At 38.3% G+C, this 16,975-nt stretch overlaps 1 protein-coding gene across 3 annotated transcripts in view; it reads right to left on the bottom strand.

The window, feature by feature from the left end:
* HEPH (hephaestin) overlaps window positions 1-16,975 on the bottom strand; it is a 92,665-nt gene that overhangs the window by 64,705 nt on the left and 10,985 nt on the right. For all 3 annotated transcript variants that reach the window (XM_050776841.1, XM_050776842.1, XM_050776843.1), the window contains exons 3-9: window positions 16,432-16,676; window positions 15,218-15,430; window positions 8,254-8,436; window positions 6,823-7,077; window positions 4,471-4,639; window positions 3,136-3,272; window positions 1,538-1,669 (exon numbers count right to left, since the gene is read on the bottom strand). In XM_050776841.1, the coding sequence (XP_050632798.1) occupies window positions 1,538-1,669; window positions 3,136-3,272; window positions 4,471-4,639; window positions 6,823-7,077; window positions 8,254-8,436; window positions 15,218-15,430; window positions 16,432-16,676 (1,334 nt within the window). The remainder of the gene's footprint in view (window positions 1-1,537; window positions 1,670-3,135; window positions 3,273-4,470; window positions 4,640-6,822; window positions 7,078-8,253; window positions 8,437-15,217; window positions 15,431-16,431; window positions 16,677-16,975) is intronic.

The following is a 16,975-nucleotide window of genomic DNA, read 5'->3' as shown; positions in this document are numbered from 1 at the left end:
ACAAACATAAATCAAATCAACAGTGAGTTTTGTTGATGTTGTCATTTGCCTACAAGACTGCCATTTCGACAATATTGAAAAGATTTCCCCATTGCTGATGAGGTTGTCAGAAAAGGAGCCCTCCTCAGGTACCGCTAATGGAACTCTAAACTGATAGGGCTGCAAATCTTTCCAGAGAGTAATTTGGGTGTAGGTACCAAAAATTTTAATGTACATACCCTCTGATATAGCAATTCCTCATCTTAAAAATATATTCTGAAGAAAGGTTTATAAAAATGTTCAAAGAAACATATGGAAGGATATTTGTAGTATAGCTTAAAACAAGGGGCTATAATTTAGGATGGTTTTAACCTATCTTTTCTTATTCATTCATTATTTCTTACTCTTCAAATTTTTGAATACACAGAAAACTTTAAAAAACAGTGCAATGATCACCCTGTCACCTAGAATCTATTGCTAACATTTTGCCATCTTTATCCAATCTATGTATATGTACATGTACACACACATACACAGTTTTTGTTGGTTTGCTTTTGTTGAATCATTTGGAAGTAGAATGCAACCATCATGATATTAGCAAGCATCTCCTATGTCACTATAATGCCATTATTCCACCTAAGAAAATTCCCTAATAACATCTAATATCCAGTCTATATCAAGAATTTTGCAATCATCTCCAAAATGTCTCCTGAAGCTATTTTTATAAGCAGAATCAATCAAAATTTGCACATTCCATTTGTTATGTCTCTAATCCCCCTATTGATGGTATTGACTTCTTAAAGAGACTAGACCAGTTGCCTTATAGAAGATTTGTCTGCAACTTTACTCTTTATGCTTTCAGTTTTTATTTTATATTTTAGCTAGAATTAGCATGCATTAATATTCTCAGATAAAGTTAAAAATTAATTACACAATACTCTCACTTCTAAGATTCTCTCCTGATACAGTAATCCAAAATGCAAGCTAAGATATATGCATTCATTCATTGCAACCTGACTTACAATATTCAAAGTACTGATAAAACCTACATGTCCAAGCAATAGAGGAAAAAGTAAATAAATTATGACAAATCCTTGAGATAAAATGTTATATAGTCATCAAAATGTTTGTAGCATTATAATGGCATGGAAAAACAAACACAATACAATGGTAAGTGAGGATAGTAGGATGCGAAACTGTATAAACCATATGATCACATATTTCTATATACAGACTTGTATAAACACATAAAAATATTTAAAGGTATATCAAAATTTATATAACTGTCTATAAATGATGTTTATTTACTTTGTAATTGTCTGCTTTTCAGAGTTCTACAATACACTTATGTTTAGAATTAGGATATATTTAAAAGAGATTTTATCTTATTATTGAAGCCTAGCTCTGTTTTACTATTATATTTTTCATTCATTCAACAACATCCACATAAGGGAACTATTTCTGCCTACTTCGTCCTCCCCATCCCCCATTTATTTGTTTTCTAGAGACATCTGGTACCACCTAGAGCCCACATTTACTAGAAACCCTGTTGACTCACCATCATTGTACACAGTGCCTTCATAGTCTTTCTCATAAAAGACCCCATGGGGCTGCATGCTGAATGGCTGGGAGGCACGATTGTAGAAGACCACCTGAATGGTGTCACCCACCTCAGCCCGGATCACTGGCCCTGGAAAATGGGAAGGAGAGATAATGAGAATGACGAAAGGGATAAACAGGGAGGAAGGAAATGGAAGAAGAAGGAGGGAAAGAAAAGGAAAGTGAAAGTGAAGAAGAAAATAAGAAACTCTTTTCTTTGTAATAATAAGAATAATCCCTTTCAAGTGTACTGCAATTTACAGTTACAGAAAACACTGGAAAACCCATTATCTTATTTTGATTCTCAAACATCATTTTAAGGCATATAGGGCAGGAATTATTAACTCCAATTTACAGATGAGAAAATTTCAGCTGAGAGAGGTGGAATTTACCTACGCAAATTTAAATGGTTGATTAGCCATTCAGCCAGGACCAGAGGCCAAGAATTTCTCTCATCCCACTGTCAGCCCCAATCTAATTTTCACTTACTTTATTGTCCCAGATCCCATAGCTACATCTCTTGGTGGACCTATCTAAGATCTGCGCTCGCCTCAATCTGAAACCAATTCTGAGCAAAGAGAATTATTATATCTTCTATTCAGGCACTGGGCTAGGTAATCTAGCCACAACTCTTGGACTCTTCTGAACTTCACTACCCGCCACATATAATCTAGCTTAGGTCACCTTTGAAGCAGACCAAAAGTACCAAAACTGGGCACCTATTCTGGCTCTAACCCTTGGTCAGAGTTTCTACCTTGGTTTCCTATTCAATTTCCACATCTAATGTTTCACCTCTTCTCAAAGACTGGGCACCCATACTGAAGTCCAGCCAATGACAATTCCTTCACGCTGACCACCATCTCTCTTTCCTGTGGTGGATGTCTCCTCATTATATCTGCCTATCCAGCTGATGTAAGATCTATTGTCCATTATTAGATCTAGAATCAACTGGCACACACCTATCCCAAGTATGGTCCATTATATTAATTTCTCAAGTTTTTTCCATCTGGCCTATTTTATTTTCTGGTTCCATCATGTTACTAACCCACATCTAACCGTGGTTTAGCCCTTCTAGATACCTTCTTCAAGTTCAGACACTAAGCCTATTTCGCATTCCTCCTATTTCAAGTATGTCTGTATGTCATGCCAATCTGCTACTGTCCCCAGATTGCTGAGAACATATACAGTCTTAATTCCTCATGTAGCCCTTTAGGAATATTTCTAGACAAGGAATTCTAAAAGTGTTTACTGTACATCAGTGGTATTGGAAGACATTCACTGAAAAAAAGTGGAGATTCATGATAAACAAAAATAAACCTAAGGCTCTTAGAAATCCTGTAGCATAAAAAGCACTATTTAACTGCTTAATTTAGTGGTTTTACAAACACATTCAGACTCATAACCCTTTTTCACAAAACAATCGTCTCATAAGACTCACTTTGGGAGATACTAGTCTATACCGTGCTCCTAAGTGATGTCCAGGCCTCAGCTTCAAAGTCTTCCTCAATTCAATTATCTGGCTCAGTAAATGAATTTCAGAATTAAAAAATTCCTCACCCAGGATTCCAAGATGCCTATCTTCCTCCAACTGCATCTTCTCTTGGAATGTCTCATCTTGAAAGGCTTCATATCGCACTTTCCAGTAAGTGCCCCCAATTCGGCTGGAGCTCTTCTGGAAAAACTTATCTGAGATACTGATGTATAAAAAGGAAAATATGATACGATTTCATTTGGTATCAAATAGACTCCCATCTCACCCTTAGTCTCATCAAGTTATGAATCTTTATGTTTAGGAAGGACCTCAGAGCTCATATAAGTTAACTCCCACCAGTGAAGATACCTTCTTTGGCGACACCACTAGAAAGTTATATACAGCTTCTGCTTGAGCCTTTCCAAAAATAGGAAACTCATATCCAGAGGAGACAATCTCCCTTACTGTTGGGTATTTTAAATTATTGGAATTCTATTTTAGCGTAAATTGGAATATTCTTGCTTATAATTTCCAGGCACTGGGGACCAGTTCTGCCCCTCAGAGATTCATGGTCTACATCTGTCCTTAATCATCCTTAGGCATTAATAATCCTTTCACTCCAAAATGAAAGCCCACTATGTTAATAAGCCCAGTTATAAATCCTGGAATCCATGCTGAGACTCAAACACCAATTTTCCTAAGTTTTCTCCAGATTTACTCTATTATTTCCTGCTAGAAGTATAACCATGAAGGACCTTCTCCCAACCCCTGTCTTAGTTGTCTATCAAGCACCTCCTCTGTGGAAGACCTATCATCATCAATTGCCCAGTGAGTGGTATGACTTAAGACCCAGCAACTGAGTAGGGCACTAACCTCCTACTCTTTCTTGCCCACATCTGGATCATGAATGAGGCAGGAGAACTTGGAGAAATTCCTTGAAAAGAATGGGCATGCGATAGCCAAAAAGCAGGTTGCCTCTCTTCCTACATTCCTCAGAGTGCTTTTTATACTCCTGCTCAAACGCCTCATTCAGACTATAGAAAATAAATGAAGGAGCAAGGAGGTAAATAATGGGTAAAGTGAAGAAACCTGGAAAAACAGCTATTTCAACTGATACAAGAACTGGTCCCACCTGGACTTTCCTTTATGAAAATGGCCAGGAATTATAGTAGGACCGACTTCAAACTCTGCTTGGACTCGTTGTGGGGATATGGAATAATCCCACAAAAAGCTTTGTTACCTGTATCTCCCCAAGAGCAAGCTCTCCAGGGGCCACAAGAACTTGGCTAACAGTTGGTTCATGTAATCCCAGTCAGACAATGATTTCGATTCCCGAGTAAAGTGAGAGATTTCTAGAAGAAAGATAGTAAGTGTTTGGAGTTGGACCCAGAAGTAAAGAGAGGGATCCCATTGCCTCTTACCTGCCTGGCTCTCTCAAATTCTTCCCAGTACTCCCATCATGCCCCATCGGGCCATAGTTCCATTGAATCTCATGGGCTTCAATGAAGTACTGTCGAACTTTGCCTGTGAGCAGGTCCACAGGATGGGCCATGGAGCAAGACTTGACCTTGTAGAGTGCCTGCATGCCATCTGAAGGAAGAACATTATGGCTGACCCCATTCTATCCAATAGGATTTTAACGCAGAGGACTCACCTTCCTCCTTCTGTTAGTGTTTCCTCCTCCCACCCTCCACTAATCTCTACTCCTGCTCCAAAAAGGGCCACTTTCTCTCACTCTTAAAATGCCTGACTGAGAGAGAGAGTCCAGGTTAGAATTCAAGTACCTCCACTTGCTTATACCACCACTGATGCATTTACTAGATCTTCATTCCTGCCTCTGAATATAGACTCACATTGTAGCAACATCACAGAGACGGAAGTAAGGAAACGAGTCAAGCCCAAGCTTTAAGCACTATCTATAGGACCTTAGGCAAGTCACTTCCTCAATCTGAGCTTCCCTCTTTTGCCAAAGGAGAGAATAGGAAAGTCTACCTCATGTGGCTGGTAGGAGCATCAAATTTAAAATAGGGGTTAATTATTTATAAATTGGGAAGCTCCCAGAATAATAGAACATCTTCTATCAGTGGAGATAAAGCTTCAGACTTGGGACTGTAAGGAAAATGTAGATTCTAAGTAGTGTTTTCAAATGTGGAATATACTACATTGGGTCATAATGGCAATGGATAGTACTGTCTTATATTGGCTTAGCAACTTATAGAGGTCACTTAGTATATTATTTTATTAGAGTCCCACAACATCCCAGGGAGATTTGAAATCTGTAAATTAGAAACCTGAGGTATGATGAAGGGAGTGGAAAAAATATTCTTTTTCTTCAACATGTATTATGTTAGGTAGGTTCTGTGTCAGGTGTTTTACATATTTTTTAAAATTTCAGTCCCAGGGAGTACATATGTTACCCCTATCAATCTTTACAACCATTGTATGAAATATACTTTTAATGTCCCCTTTTGCAGATGAAGAAAACTAAAGGTCAGACAGGTTAAATAACTTGCCAAGGTTGCACAGCTAGTCAGAGGTGGAGTTGAGACTTAAATTCCCATCTTTCAACTACAGATCTTAAGTGTTCATTTTATTTTCTTATATCTGCTATCGTGGTTACATCATCCCCCTATTCTCTAAGACTCAAAATCACATTTTTACTCTAAAACCTCATTACAATTTTACACATCACTACTGCTATTAAGAGGCTCAGAGAAGTGACATGATTTATCAAAGGTGGCTAAACAAGTGATAGAACCAGGATTTGAATCCAGGCATGTCTGTCTCTAAGGTCCATGCTTATTCCACTATCATGCTGCCTCTCTAACCCCAATTCATATTTATAGTCTCTTACCTAAGAAGCTTTGGGGCTAAGACATACCCTGGATAATGGAGCACATGTAACTGGCCCCTATTGTGTCAAACCTAACACCTAAGATTTATTATCCTATTAGTCTACGACTCCTAACCTACTCAAATCCACTTCAAGAACTCGCATGTCATTTTTGTGACACCCATTCTAATTTACCATAAATCAAATAATTCTAGAAAATGAAAGCTGAATAGGATTTAAGAGGCTATTTAGACAAACTTTCCCATTTTACGGATGTGGCAAATGTGACCTAGATATGGAAAGGCACCTGTCTAAAGTCATATAAAGTTTTTCACAAACCTGAGACTACAATTCAAACCTAATCACTTATCTACTATTCTTTCCATTGCCTCATATGCTCTTCCTCTCCTCTGACGCATCTGATGCTCCTCAATACGTTGCTCTGCAATGACATTACTTTAATGTTTCTCCCTTTGAAAATGAAACCTTCCACTCCTATTGCTATTGAGTTCCAACCAGAGTGTAACTATGTACCCACAATACACCATGATCTCCTACAGAAATGTTACTGTCTTTTAATTAATCTCTCCTTCACTCCCTGTTCAATATGTTGAAAATGTCTCCAGGCATTAATTGTTTAGAATTCTAAGCAAATAACAAAACGCTGATTAAAAGTCTACCTATTCATCCCCAAGCTATCTTATGTTCAAGGTGGGGAAGATTAAACACAGAGAGATGTGCCCAAAGTTACCCAGCAAGTTTCACAGCAGATTCAGGAAAAAACCTGGGTCCCCTGACTTCTAATCTAGTGTGCTATCCTTTATCCCAAGATGCCTCAACTGCAAGACTTATCTATGGCTTCAGGCCAGAAGCCCAGCCTCCTTTGACCATTATCGTACCTCTGTCTTACAACCCAAGGGTCAGAAATCTTGGATCTCACCTCGAAAGTGACTGTTCACTTGACAGCTAACTAACCAGGTACCAGGTTCCCAGGGCACCATCTCGGCAGTCACAAAGGTGGCTGGAAAGATCTGAGCCACATCAGTGTGGTGTCCACGGGTAGTCAGCATCTGTCCATGGAAAAATGCTGTGTGGACATCAACTTCATTGCCCATGCCAAACAAGTGCCAGGCCACACGTCTCTGTGCACACATGTTCAGCTCTGGTAAATTCCCAAAAACAAAGCCATTGATTGCTGCAAAAGAAAATTGAAGGAAAATATCAAGATTAGGAAAGGACACCCGAATGGAAGAAGCCTTACCATTTGACAGTAATATATGACATTTAAATGAGGTTATAAAGAGCACACTGTGTTGACCATATCTTCTTTAAATCTCAAAAACATCCCTGAGAAATAGGCAGATATCATTAGTCTCATTAAAAAAAGAGAGAGAGAGAGAGAGAGAAAAAAAACAAGGCTTAGAGAGGTGAAGTTACTTCTTTCCCAATGCCATAGAGCTAATAAATTCTTAAAGCCAATATTCCAAACTAGAAATGTGAAGAAGCACTCTAAGGAATTTAGTTATTTTGCAGGCTATTATTTCAGGGTGGTTTCATTCTAAAAATTTCAACAGGACAATTGTCAAACTGGCTGACTAATTAACATGGCTATTATAATCAATTGGCATAAAATTCAAGAGAAAGTTGAGCTGTCCAAGCCATCCTTTACATCTTCCTTCTGAATTTCCGCCTCATTTTGGGGCTGTATGGTTTTTAGCCCACCCCTGTCACCAGTGGCCAGTAAATGACTTCCTTAATGAAATAAAAACAAAATCGACTTGTTTATATTCCTAAAATCAGTTCACCATTCATGCCTCAGATCTTCTGTGCCTTTAGTTTCTTTTTTAATTTAATTAATATGGTCAATGCCCTTATAGACATAAGCACAGAGTAGGATGGGAGATATAAACAAGGTAGCTTGAAAGCAACCATTTTTCTCCTCAAAGTGGATAATTTTGCTAACTTCTTCCTTTTTAAAACAAATCAATATTAATTAATTGTATCAGTGGGAAACCCACAGCAAAGTAATTGAGTATATACTATATAACTTTAGGCTGTGTGCTATTCCACAGGCCGTCATCAGCCTATGTGCTATTCTACATTATGAGGCAGAATAGCCTAAGGGCAAGAGCACAATCTATGTAGTCAGAGAGATCAGGGTTGGAATTTTAGCTGTGCCATTTATCTGCTGCATAATCTTAGGAGCCTTGGTGTCCTCACATGTAAAACAGGGAAGAGCCATCTACTACTCCTTGTCCTTGTGATGACTAAAAAGGATTATGTATGTGAAAGCATCCACCAAATACTAGGCCCAGTGGATACCCTCCAACAATGTTCCCTGTCACAATGTGGCCACCTTTTCCCAACTCACCATGCATCTTATTGCTCTCCTGAAATGTTTCATCTTCTTTGTCCACTGAAGCAGGATCTGAGCAGTAAGTGGCAATGTTCTCATCGAGATGCCAACTGAGGTTCTCATCTACCACACTGAAGAGCAGGAAGAAATCATGGTCTACATCCCGCCGTTGAGGAGGGGAGTTCCCATCCAGGGCTCCTAGAGCAAGTAAGAAAGTTTCCCTTGAGAAAATCCTTTCCTTAGCAATAGTAAGCTGAAAGGGGTACTCATAAGAAAGGAATAGAAAGAGAGGGGCCTTAAGAATCTGTAAGCAACAGAAAAGCAGATATAACCTTCTTGGGTTAATTTCTATTTCCGAACTCCCCATTTAAAACCACCAATTCAGTTGAACCTAGAACTTGATGTTAAGACACATAGAATCTACAATAATTCCCTCCCACCATCCCTGCCTATGTCTTCAACCCAGGGCCTAAACCTGACCACATTCCTGCCACCCTCTGGTCTTCAAGTCTGACTCTTCCTGGAGCATGTCCTATTACCAGCAAAATCCTCCCAAACCCTGATGACCACACTTTCAGTCTTATCCATATCTAAACTCTTACCACATATCTGATTTCAATGTGACTTGACTCCTATAATGACTAATTTGAGATTTAAAAGTGAAACAACAAAAAATAAAAAGGAGAAAAGTTCGGTGTTTTGTTGTTTTTAATAACAATAATTTTAAAAAAGGTTCCTACGATCATCATGGTGGACAAGAGTCAGGACTAGATTGCAGCTCAGACTTGAATGGACAGAGCAGCATGTGGAGGCTTGCATCATGAATTTTAGCTCCAGCACCCTGCATGAACACACCAGGAATCCCAAGAGGACCCACAGACCCTCTGAAGGAAATGGACTGCTCCTGCAGGACTCGGGAGACACCCCAAATACTGCGCTGGTATTCACAGCAGAGAGACCCATACACAGTTCACATCACAGGACTCTGTGCAGACAACATCCAGTATCAGTCCAGAGTCAGGTAGACTTGCTGGGTGGCTAGACCCAAAAGAGAGACAACAATCACTGGAGCTCAGCTCACAGGAAGCCGCATCCATAAAAAAGAAGGGAGAGATCAAGGGAACACCCTTTGAGACAAAAGAACCTGAAGAACAGCCTTGAGCCTTAGACCTTCCCTCTGACAGAGCTCACCCAAATGAGAAGGAACCAGAAACCCAACTCAGGTAATATGACAAAACAAGGTTCTTTAACACCCCCAAAAAATCACGCTAGCTCACCAGCAATGGATCCAAACCAAGATTAAAAAAAAAAAAAAAAAAAAAAAAAAAAAAAAAAATCCCTGATTTACCTGAAAAAGAATTCAGGAGGTTAGCTATTAAGCTAATCAGGGAGGCACCAGAGAAAGGTGAAGCCTAATGAAAGGAAATAAAGAAAAAACAACAACTACAAAAATAAGAAGTGAAGGGAGAAATATTCAAGGAAATAGATAGCATAAAGAAAAAACAATCAAAACTTCAGGAAACATTGGACACACTTATAGAAATGCGAAATCCTTTGGAAAGTCTCAGCAATAGAATTGAACAAGTAGAAGAAAAAAATTCGAAGGCTGATGACAAGGTCTTCAAATTAACCCAATCCAACAAAGACAAAGAAAAAAGAATAAGAAAACATGAACAAAGCCTCCAAGAAGTCTGGGATTATGTTAAATGACCAAACCTAAGAATAATTGCTATTCTCGAGGAAGAAGGGAATTCTAAAAGTTTGGGAAACATATTTGGAGGAGTAATAGGGGAAAACTTCGCTGGCCTTGCTAGAGACCTAGACATCCAAATACAAGAAGCACAAAGAACACCTGGGAAATTCATCACAAAAACATTATCCCCTAGGCACATTGTCATCAGGCTATATAAAGTTAAGACAAAGAAGGAAAGAATCTTAAGAGCTGTGAGACAAAAACACCAGGTCACCTATAAAGGAAAACCTATCAGATAAACAGCATATTTCTCAGCAGAAACCCTACAGGCTAGAAGGGATTGTGGCTCTATCTTCAGCTTCCTCAAACAAAACAATTACCAGCCAAGAATTTTGTATCAAGCAAAACTCAGCATCATATATGAAGGAAAGGTACAGTCTTTTTCAGACAAACATATGCTGAGAGAATTTGCCACTACCAAGCCACCACTACAAGAACTGCTAAAATGAGTTCTAAATATTTAAACAAATCCAGAAAATACATAAAAATGGAAACTCTTGAAAACATAAATCAATCACACAGGACCTATGAAACAAAAATAAAATTTAAAAAGCAAAAACAAAACAAAACAAAACGAAAACCCAAGGTACACAGGCAACAAATAGCATGATGAATGCAATGGTACCTCATATCTCAATACTAACATTGAATGTAAATGGCCTAAATGCCCCACTTAAAAAATACAAAAATGCAAAACGGATAAGAAATCACCAACCATCTCCTGCTTCAGGAGACTCACCTAACACATAAGGACTCACATAAACTTAAAGTCAAGGGGTGGAAAAAGGTATTTCATGCAAAAGGAAACCAAAAGTGAGTAGGAGAAGCTATTCGCATATCAGACAAAACAAACATGAAAGCAACAACAGTTAAAAGGGACAAAGAGGGACATTATATAATGGTAAAAGGCCTTGTCCATGAGGAAAATATTACAATCCTAAACATATATGCACCTAACACTGGAGGTCCCAAATTTATAAAGCAGTTACTAATAGACCTAAGAAATGCCATACACAACAACACAATAATAGTGGGAGACTTCAATACTCCACTGACAGCACTAGACAGGTCACCAAGGCAGAAAGTCAACAAAGAAACAACAGACTTAAACTATACTTTGGAACAAATAGGCTTAACAGATATATACAGAATATTTCATCCAACAAACGCAGATTACACATTCTATTCAACTGCACATGGAACTTTCTCCAAGATAGATAATATGATAGGCAATAAAACAAGCCTCAATAAATTTAAGAAAATTGAAATTATATCAAGCACTCTCTCGGATCACTGTAGAATAAAACTGGAAATCAACTCTGAAAGAACCTTCAAAACCATGGAAATAAATGGAAATTAATCTGCTCCTGAATGAGCATTGGGCAAAAAATGAAATCAAGATGGAAATTTAAAAATTCTTCGATCTGACTGACAATAATAACACAACGTATAAAAGCCTCTGTGATACAGCAAGAGTGATGCTAAGAGGGAATTTCATAGCTCTAAACGCCTACATCAAAAAGATTGAAAGAGTGCAAACTGACGTTCTAAGGTCACACCTCAAGGAACTAGAGAAACAAGAACAAACCAAACCCAAACACTAGAGATGAAAGGAAATAACCAAGATCAGAGAAGAACTAAAGGAAATTGAAACAAAAAAAAAAAAAAATACAAAAGATAAATGAAACAAAAAGCTGGTTCTTTGAAAAAAATAAATAAAATTGATATACCACTAGCAAGACTAACCAAGAAAAGAAGAGAGAAAATCCAAACGATCTCATTAAGAAATGAAAGGGGAGATATTACAACTGACACCACAGAAATACAAAAGATTCAAAGCTACTATGAACACCTTTATGCACGTAAACTAGAAACTCAAAAGAGATGGATAAATTCCTGTAAAAATACAATCCTTCTAGATTAAACCAGGAAGAATTTGATACCCTGAATACACCAGTAACAAGCAGCAAGATTAAAATGGCAGTTAAAAAATTACCAACCAAAAAACTCCAGGACTAGATGGATTCACAGTGGAATTCTACCAGACATTCAAAGAAGAATTGGTACCAATCCTTTTGACACTATTTCACAAGAGAGAGAAAGAAGAAACTCTCCTTAATTGATTCTATGAAGCCAGCAACACCGTAATACCAAAACCAGGAAAGAACATAACCAGAAAAGAAAACTAGGACCGATATCTCTGATGAACATAGGTCCTAAAATTCTTAGCAAAATACTAGCTAATGGAATCCAACAACATATCAAAAAGATAATCCACTGTGATCAAGTGGGTTTCATACTAACTTGATGGGTATGAAAGGGATGCAAGAATGGTTTAACATATGCAAGTCAATATATGTGATGCACCACGTGAAGAGAATTTTATTATTATTATTATTATTATTATTATTATACTTTAAGTTCTAGGGTACATGTGCATAACGTGCAGGTTAGTTACATATGTATAATTGTGCCATATTGGTGTGCTGCTCCCATCAACTCGTCAGCACCCATCAACTCATCATTTACATCAGGTATAACTCCCAATGCAATCCCTCCCCCCTCCCCCCTCCCCATGATAGGCCCCGGTGTGTGATGTTCCCCTTCCCGAGTCCAAGTGATCTCATTATTCAGTTCCCACCTATGAGTGAGAACATGCACCACGTGAACAGAATTTTTTAAAAATCACATGATCCTCACAATAGATGCAGAAAATGCATTCGACAAAATCCAACATTCCTTTATGATTAAAACTCTCAGCAAAATTGGTATACAAGGGACAAACTCCAATATAATAAAAGCTATATATGACAAACCCACAGCCAATATTATACTGAATGTGGAAAACTTGAAAGCATTCCCTTTGAGACCTGGAATAAGACAAGGATGCCCACTCTCACCACTCCTCTTCAACTTAGTACTGGAAGTCCTAGCCAGAGAAATCAGACAAGAGAAAGAAATAAAGGGCATCCAAATCTGTAAAGAGGAAGTCAAACTGTCACTGTTTGCTGATGATATGATAGTTTACCTTGAAAACCCTAAATTGGACTCCTCCAGAAGCTGCTAGAACTGATAAAAGAATTCAGCAAAGTTTCTGGATATAAGATAAATATACACAAATCTGTAGCTCTTCTATACACTACCAGTGACCAAGCAGAGAATCAAATCAAGAACTCAACCCCTTTTACAACAGCTGCAAAAACATACAAAAAAACAAACAAACAAATAAATAAATAAATACTTAGGACTATACCTAACTGAGGAGGTGAAAGACCTCTACAAGGAGAACTACAAAACACTGCCGAAAGAAATCATAGATGACGCAGACAAATGGAAACACATCCCTGCTCATGGTTGGTTAGGATCAATATTGTGAAAATAACCACACTGCCAAAAGCGATCTACAAATCCAATGCAATTCCCATTAAAATACCACCATCATTCTTCACAGAATTAGAAAAACAATTCTAAAATTCATACAGAACCAAAAAAGTGTCCGCATAGCCAAAGCAATACTAAGCAAAAAGAACAAATCTGGAGGCATCACACTACCTGATTTCAAACTATACTATAAGGCCATTTCACCAAAACAGCATGGTACTGGTATAAAAATAGGCACTTGGACCAATGGAACAGAATAGAGAACTCAGAAATAAACCCAAATACTTACAGCCAACTGATCTTTGACAGAGCAAACAAAAACATAAAGTAGAGTAAAGACACCCTTTTCAACAAATGGTACTGAGATAATTGGCTAGCACATGTAAGAGAAAGAAACTGGATCCTTATCTCTCACCTTATACAAAAATCAAATCAAGATGAATTAAGGACTTAAATATAAAACCTAAAACTATAAAAATTCTAGAAGAAAACATTAGATAAATCCTTCTAGACATTGGCTTAGGCAAGGATTTCATGAGTAAGAACCCAAAGGCAAATGCAATAAAAACAAAGAAAAATAGTTGGGACTTAATTAAACTAAAGAGTTTTTGCACGCTAACAGGAACAGTCAGCAGAGTAAACAGACAACCCACAGAGTGGGAAAAAATCTTCACAATCCATACGTCTGACAAAGGACTAATATCCAGAATCTACAGTGAACTCCAACAAATCAACAAGAAAAAAACAAACGAACAATCTCATCAAAAAGTGGGCTAAGAACAGGAATAGACAATTCTCACAACAAGATATACAAATGGCCAACAAACATATGAAAAAATCCTCAACATCACTAATGATTAGCGAAATGCAAGTCAAAACCACAGTGCACTACCACCTTACTCTTGCAAGAAAGACCAAAATCAAAAAATCAAAAAACAGTAGATGTTGGCTTGGATGTGGTGAACAGGGAACAGTTACTTCTACACTGCTGGTGGAAATGTAAACTAGTAGAGCCACATGGAAAACAGTGTGGAGATTGCTTAATGAACTAAAAGTAGAATTACCATTTGATCCAGCAATCCCACTACTGGGTATCTACCCAGAGGAAAAGAAGTCATTATACAAAAAAGATATTTGCACATGCATGTTTATAGTGGCACAATTCACAATTGCAAAATCAATCATGGAACGAACTCAAATACCCATCAATCAACAAGTGAATAAAGAAACTGTGAGATAGATAGATAGATAGATAGATAGATAGATAGATATACACGATGGACTAACTCAGCCATAAAAAGGAATGAATTAATGGCATTTGCAGTGACCTGGATGAGATTGAAGACTATTATTGTAGGTGAAGTAACTCAGGAATGGAAAACTAAACATTGTATGTTCTCACTGACATGTGGGAGTTAAGGTATGAGGGTGCAAAAGAATAAGAATGATACAATGGACTTTGGGGATTTGGGGAAAAGGCTGGGAGGTGGGCGAGGGATAAAAGGCTACAAATAGGGTGTAGTGTGTAGTGCTCAGGAGATAGGTGCACCAAAATCTCACAAATCACCGCTAAAGAACTTATTCATGTAACCAAATACCACCTGCACCACAATAACCTATTGAAAAAAAAAAATTGTTCCTAACCCACAAACAAAGAAAAAAGTAATGAAATTGAAAAAAAAAATAGTGGAAAGTGAGTTTAGCAGAGATTTTCCTTGCTAATAAACAAGAGTGCTGAATTAGCACTCCTCAAGCTGCTGCCCAATATGTATGTGGTTCAACCATATCACTGCTACCCCTAGATGTCCCAAACTGCACCTCATAGCTTATCCTTGGGACCTGTACCTCTTTTACAGGTGATGAGAGGCCCAATTAGGCCAGTTGCAATGTCTCGTGGAGCATCTACATGAGAATGGTAGATCCAGGTGAGGCACACTGGGTCAGCATCGGTGGGTGCGTGGCTTTCTGGAATGGTCCAGTTGTAGATATGGCTGCCCCCCGGGGGAACAGAGTCATCGGCTTTCAGTGGCCCAGAGGAGCCATCTGGATATAGGGAACCTAGAAATGAAATTGCACATGCCCAGGCCCAGAATAAGTGAGGGACCGTGGCAAATACATAAATTAAGACACAGCTGACATGTAGAACCCTAGGTCCGGTCTTATAAAATGTAGCATTCTAATGACTTGCATAGTGTTCCTCACAACCTAAGGAGAGCACAGATTTAGGTAACATTTAACCTAAAAAATCCAGTCCTCACATTAACAATGGGTGGAAAGATTGTAGCCACTTGAAAAGTTCTATGGCTAGGAAAAGTACAGCTCGGCCTGATCTGGTAATGCCATAGCATAAAGCTGGTGGCATAGAAGCAAGGAAGAAGACATGATTCCCTCCCTTCAAGCACTCACTTAAAAAAAAAAAAAAAAAAAGCAGGCAATCACATAATTTCGGTCTACAGTCAACTTAATGAATAGTTGGTTCGCTTCTCCATTGTATGGAAGAGAAAACTAAGGAAAAGCAACTTGTCCAGGATCATACAGGGATTCAGTGGCCCAGCCAGAGTCTTCTGACTTCCCTTTCTATTCCTCTCACTCACTGTTGTCAGTATTATAAATCACTGGGCCAGGAATAAGGGAAGTGGAGATAAATAAGCTGAACTCCCCTTTAGGGAAAAACGAAATGGAACTTTCAGAAGACTGTGACACTAGGATGACAATCCTTCACATTTATAGCATTCTCTTTTCTTTTCATAGAATATTCAAATATTCTATGGAAATGCCATTCAAATAGTTCCTTGTGTTAAGAGGTAGACTGTGTCTTCACATTTCTGAGAAGGAATCTGAGACCTAGAGAGAGACAATGACTTGTCCAAGTCACACAATATATGAATGGCAGAGCTGATACCAGTGCCCACCCTTGTTTACTCTGAGGAGAGTCTTTGCAACCTCAGATAAATAGGAAGAAAAGACAATCTTCACTGCCAACTCTTCTCCTTTAAATGGCAGTAAAGGAAAAGTGATATTTGTTGGGCATGGGGGAAAGAAACGGCAAAATGGTTTACCTTCGGAGTCCTTCTCGTAGAAGACACCATGAGGGTGGATGGTATAGGGACGAGTGGCAAAATTCTTCAGGTGGATAAGAATGACATCCCCCACTTCAGCCTGCAACACTGGCCCCAGGAAGCCCAACCAGGCAGGCTGGGCCACTTCATCTGTGTATGAGTCATCCTTGTATTCCTTATAGATGGTCTTCTTGTAGATTCCCCCTATCCGGTTCTTGTCAGACTTTAAGAAGCTGGAAGCCACTCTGGGAAAGAAGAAAGAGAGTCATAATTTTGCCCCCCATCTTCAAGCCTTGGAAGGCTCCTTTTCCAGAGGAGACTGGCCAAAAAGTGAATATCTTTGTTTAGGACAAAATAAGAGGAAACGGGATTGTACTGATCAAAACACTAAAGTTTTAGATTTAACTGTTAAAAATTTCAAATATCAGCATATGAAATTGCTGATATTTGACCACTTTAAACCCACATAAAAGGCAATTTCACATAGTTTGACACAATATATAGTAACAAAGAGACAACCAACTGTGGACTGACTCTTTAAGTG

This window comes from Macaca thibetana, chromosome X (assembly GCF_024542745.1).
Source record: "Macaca thibetana thibetana isolate TM-01 chromosome X, ASM2454274v1, whole genome shotgun sequence".
Taxonomy (NCBI): domain Eukaryota; kingdom Metazoa; phylum Chordata; class Mammalia; order Primates; family Cercopithecidae; genus Macaca; species Macaca thibetana.
This window is presented reverse-complemented; position numbering and strand designations above follow the sequence as displayed.